The sequence below is a fragment of the Carassius auratus genome, unplaced genomic scaffold (assembly GCF_003368295.1).
Source record: "Carassius auratus strain Wakin unplaced genomic scaffold, ASM336829v1 scaf_tig00217443, whole genome shotgun sequence".
Classification (NCBI taxonomy): domain Eukaryota; kingdom Metazoa; phylum Chordata; class Actinopteri; order Cypriniformes; family Cyprinidae; genus Carassius; species Carassius auratus.
Genome location: NW_020529072.1, coordinates 1 through 5,000, shown reverse-complemented (window position 1 = coordinate 5,000; position 5,000 = coordinate 1). Strand labels below are relative to the sequence as shown.

The following is a 5,000-nucleotide window of genomic DNA, read 5'->3' as shown; positions in this document are numbered from 1 at the left end:
CCAGAACCTGAGCCGAGACCCGACGCGTCCAGAGACGACAGAGACGTGGACTCCCAGAACTGAAGGACAGACAGACAGACAGACTGAGCTTCTCTCTGGGGTCAGACTTCAGCAGTGAGAGAACAACTGATGAGTCCAGAGCAGGTCAAATCCACATCTTAGTGAAAGAAGACCATCAGGTGCTGACTCAGACACACACACACACACACACACACACACACCTCAGACACACACACACACACACACACCTCAGACACACACACACACCTCAGACACACACACAGACTCAGACACACACACACACACACACACACACCTCAGACACACACACACACACACACACACACACACACACACCTCAGACACACACACACACAGAGACACACACACAGACTCAGACACACACACAGACTCAGACACACACACACACACACACACACACACACACACACCTCAGACACACACACACACAGAGACACACACACAGACTCAGACACACACACAGACTCAGACACACACACACACACACACACACACACACACCTCAGACACACACACACCTCAGACACACACACACAGACTCAGACACACACACACACACAGAGACACACACACACACACAGCAGACGTCCCGACTGAATACAATGGACACATTTGCAAGACTCTTAAAATCTGGCAACAGGTCACAGCTAGGGTTGGAGATCAAAAATCAATTCCAATTCCAGAATCGAACACTTAAGGTCAGAAATCTGTTACTTGTTGTAAAATTTCTATTCCACACATAATTTCCAGTTGTGTGCATCTTGTTAGAATGTTATTTGTCTTTGAATGATTAATTCAACAGATTCGTTCAAAAACACTGATTTATCCAGGAATTAAACTATATTTTGAGTGAATTGAATCATTCCATTCATAAACTCCATCAGATTTTGTTTAGATGTCTAATATTTTTTCTTCAGAACTGTGAGAGAACTAGAAACTTAAAATAAAAATTCTTATTTTATCCAGAGCTCTATATAACACGTCACAAACAGCTCTTAATGGTATTCAGCAGAAATGAAATGTTCTGCAAATATTAACACAAAATACATATGTTTGATCTCTAAATATTTGACTTCATTTTTTCTAACCACATTGTTATCAGAACTGGGAATCAATAAGAATCAGAATTGATAAGCAGAACTGGAATCCGAACTGATCAAATGATCTCCAGCCCCAGTGACAGCTCTTCATCTGAGCAGGAGTTAGTGACGTGTAGAGCGTGTATCAGTGTTTGATTCTGTTGCACTGCACTCTCTGCATGAACACAGCACTGAATCATCAACAAGTGACTCTTACCAGGTTTTTTGTGATGAATCAGTCAAACAGTTTCACAAATAAGTCTCTAATTCACAACCAAGTTAAAATAACTACGAATGCACAATATTAGATTTTGCCGATATCCGATATGCCGATATTATTCTAATCATTTTGAACAAAAGCCGATGCCAATACGATATATATTTCTATTTAATTCAAAACAACGCCAGGTCTCTCCTGTGTGGAAAGTATAAACAAACTCCTGGTAAATTAATAAAGACTGTTCATGGTGATATTCTCCGTCGTCTCCATCTCGAGCCCTGACAGTGTCATGTTTGTGATTTATATTCATGTAAGCTATAGTTTCTTACCTTTAAATCAAAACAGATTCATGATTTGATATTATAAGTGTCCTACAGCACCCCCTAAGTAAATAAAACGTGATTTAAACAGTGAATCTAATCATAATTCAGGCAAACCTTTGCTTCAAGAATGAGCATTTTATCGGCAAGTTATATCGGCATGATTTTTTTCCAATATTTACATTTTAAGCCTTTATCGCACAAATCCGATAAAGCATGAAATACAGTGCATTACTTCACTTTAAATCAATCTATTGTTGGGAATGATTTCTAGTGCTGCGATTGAACGGAAACACTGGCACACGTCTTTACAAAGAATAACTGAGCAATTCTGTCATTTTATAACTGTATAACATCATTTAGCTGTCAATTTAAGAGTTTGTTTGTTAAGTCGGGATCCCTTGCACACTCGAGAAAGATGACGAGAGTGATCTGCAACCAGCTAACCGTGACTAACACACACACACACACACACACACACAGCAGAAACACCAGTGAGGATGAACTCCAGAATGGAAGAGAGAAATGAGTGTTTTCCAGACATGGACGGTCAGAGACGGATGAGGTGAGAGAGGTAGTACCGTGGGAATCAGGTCTGCCGTAGGGCCGCACTTCCCTAAGGTAGAATTGGAATGTTTTACGAAGGGCGTGGAGGTCTACAGGAAGGAAGTAGAGCTACAGTCACTGACAGACACAGCTGAGCTCCGGAGAGAGAGCACATTACACACCGGAGGACGTTTCACACCTGAAGATCAACTGCTTTTATCCAAAACAGGGATGTGAACTGTTGGACCTTCTTCTTGGTTTACTTTGCTTTTACAAGCAACATTTCAAAGCATACTAAAATGATGCATTCTTGTAATACACCTGTTTTGGATAAGAGCACTTTGAGGATGAAGACGTGCAATATCTAATGTGCTCAGTCACAGAATCAACACTGCTGTTTTTACACAACACATCTCCCATTATGAACTGTGATAAAGTCCAGAGTTAGCTTTAAATCCGGCTAAAGCTGCGTTTACACTGACAAAAAAAAAATCTGATTTGTTGCTCACATCTGATACTGATAGGAACTTGATGCACATGTGTAAAAACAAAAATCTGCACAAGATCCGATTTTTTTGCATCCGATCTGGGCCACTTCCAAATTTGGTTTTTAATTGGATACATATCTAATATCTGGACATCCAACCCAGTCATGTCTAAACACACATATCCAATATCCAAACTCCTAAAGAGAGGGTGATGTGTTTTAATACCAGCGTGCTGAACTGTAAATGTGCTTGTGTGGAAATATCTGCACAATATTCAGGAGCTAGTGTTCAACCCCTGCCTCTTTAGAAATAGAACAGCTTCGCCACTAAAACCTTTTATATTTCTCAGCAATGAGGTAATAACTTCAGAATTAGGCTACTACTCTCTGTCTCTCCTTAATTCATTCAAATTCTTTCAAATAAATACAATCTAACAGCACTTCTTTATTTCTAATCTCTATCTCTATATTTCTTCTTTATCTCTTATTCTTCATCTAACCGTCTGTAGATAAAAAAACAAATTACCAATATTTTCTGGTCTTCATCTGTTCAGTCAGATTTTGTGACAGCTGTTATAATGTCTACTTGACGTAAATTATATGAATAATTATAATAGCAAGGCCATTCAGAACCTGCGGGGCTAATGAAATCACTGAGGGGCAGGAATGAACATAAACCCAGATTTCGGATACCAGTTGTGTTTAGTGGTCAAAAGATGGGATCTGTGTTAAGACTCACCTGATTCAGATCTCAACAGACTGTGTTGGTGTGGATCCAAGCATGGTGGCTGTGTTCATATATGTCTAAACAAACCAAACTAATGCAGAAATAACCCTAGGCTCCTAAACAAACACTGGTCAGGTGTGAAAACGCCCATCGATATCTTCAGTACTGCTTTCACCAGCATTAACATACATCTCAGATGCTTCTCCTGAAACCACTTGAGATCTCATTTCCAAAATAACCCTCAAAGTTTAAAACCCTTCTGTCTGGGCAATGCATTTTGCTGTTGTCTGGCATCGAGGTATGTAAAACAACAGAGCGCCTGAAGGAAATAAGCCAGTCCTCTGGAGAGACGCTCACCTTCCTCTCCAGAGCGTCGGGTGAATCAGAGATGAAGCTGATGTTGACCTCCTCTACATCAGAGCTGCTGGAGCCTGCAGACGTCACGCTGAGAGAGTCGCCTCCGTCGCCCGTCGAGCCGCTCAGACCCGGAGGGAAGCGCAGCTGATCGAAAGACTTGGAGTGAGAGCTTCCAGATCCACTGCATCCGGGCTTCTCCTGAACCCACGGGCTGCCCGACTGACACACACACACACACACACACACACTAGAGCTGCATCATCACTGCAGTTGCTCGAGGAACACATTTTCAATACATTCTCGACTGCGTTTTACTCGTATCTAGTAACTGGCTAAATACCGGAAGTGGGCGCATTCATGGAGGAGAAATGTGAGAAACGTTGAAGTGCTTGGTAAATCTTAGTGTTCTGTAGCTCAAGTGGTAAAGCATTGCGTTAGGTTGGGGTTCGAATCCCAGGGAACATATTTAGGAGAAAAGTGTTCGCTTGGAATGCAACGTAAGTAAAGCTTTGGATAAAAGCGTCTCCTAAATGCATACATTTAATTTAAATAATTTATAAATCTACTAAAAACATAAGATACATCTATATATATATATATATTCTTTTACTAACATTGACTGTTAATTGCCAATTTCAAAATAAAAGTTAAACCTTCGCTCTGAGTTTACACCATGGATGTCCACATATACCAATAAATCACAGTCGTGAAATATTAAAGATTAAGTGGACATTTGAATTACCGTTAACTCTATTGTTATAATAAATTATTGATTAAGTTTTGTTCAATAAAACCAGATTACTTGCTTTATTTATGCCTACTTTATTTGAACTATATATGTGTATATGTTTTATTACCACAAAAAAAATATATAATTACTCGATTAATCATCAGAATAATCAAGAGATTGCTGAGTGGTTATCTTATGAAGGAATATTTCAACATCTATTTCTCACTGAGCTTGTTTCCAATGCATTCTGGGTTGCCTTCTCTCTATGGAAGATACATGCGATGCTACCTTACATTCGGCCTAAAATCAGGATCTGTGTCAGACAGCAGAACTGATGACGACTGAAGCTAGTGAGGATGTGAGGGTCAGCACTCACTCGCTCCATCTCTTCATGATTCCTGAGCTCTTCTTGGCTCTCAGCGTGTTGGAGGCGGATTCAGAGAGCGGCTCGATCTCACACGACTGACTGTAGCTGCAGGAAACCAGAACAGC

The 5,000-nt window shown here is 40.4% G+C and overlaps 1 protein-coding gene across 2 annotated transcripts in view; it reads right to left on the bottom strand.

Annotated features, from left to right (window-relative positions):
* LOC113100997 (ral guanine nucleotide dissociation stimulator-like) overlaps nucleotides 1-4,976 on the bottom strand; it is a 6,242-nt gene extending 1,266 nt beyond the window's left edge. Inside the window, exons 1-4 of one of the 2 annotated variants that reach the window (XM_026265490.1) lie at nucleotides 4,885-4,976; nucleotides 3,779-3,997; nucleotides 2,243-2,317; nucleotides 1-59 (exon numbers count right to left, since the gene is read on the bottom strand). The exon at nucleotides 1-59 is cut by the window's left edge and continues 193 nt beyond it. In XM_026265490.1, the coding sequence (XP_026121275.1) occupies nucleotides 1-59; nucleotides 2,243-2,317; nucleotides 3,779-3,997; nucleotides 4,885-4,893 (362 nt within the window). In that variant the 5' untranslated portion in view covers nucleotides 4,894-4,976. The remainder of the gene's footprint in view (nucleotides 60-2,242; nucleotides 2,318-3,778; nucleotides 3,998-4,884) is intronic. The other variant, XM_026265492.1, reaches the window with a different exon arrangement.
* Nucleotides 4,977-5,000: the final 24 nt, after the last annotated feature.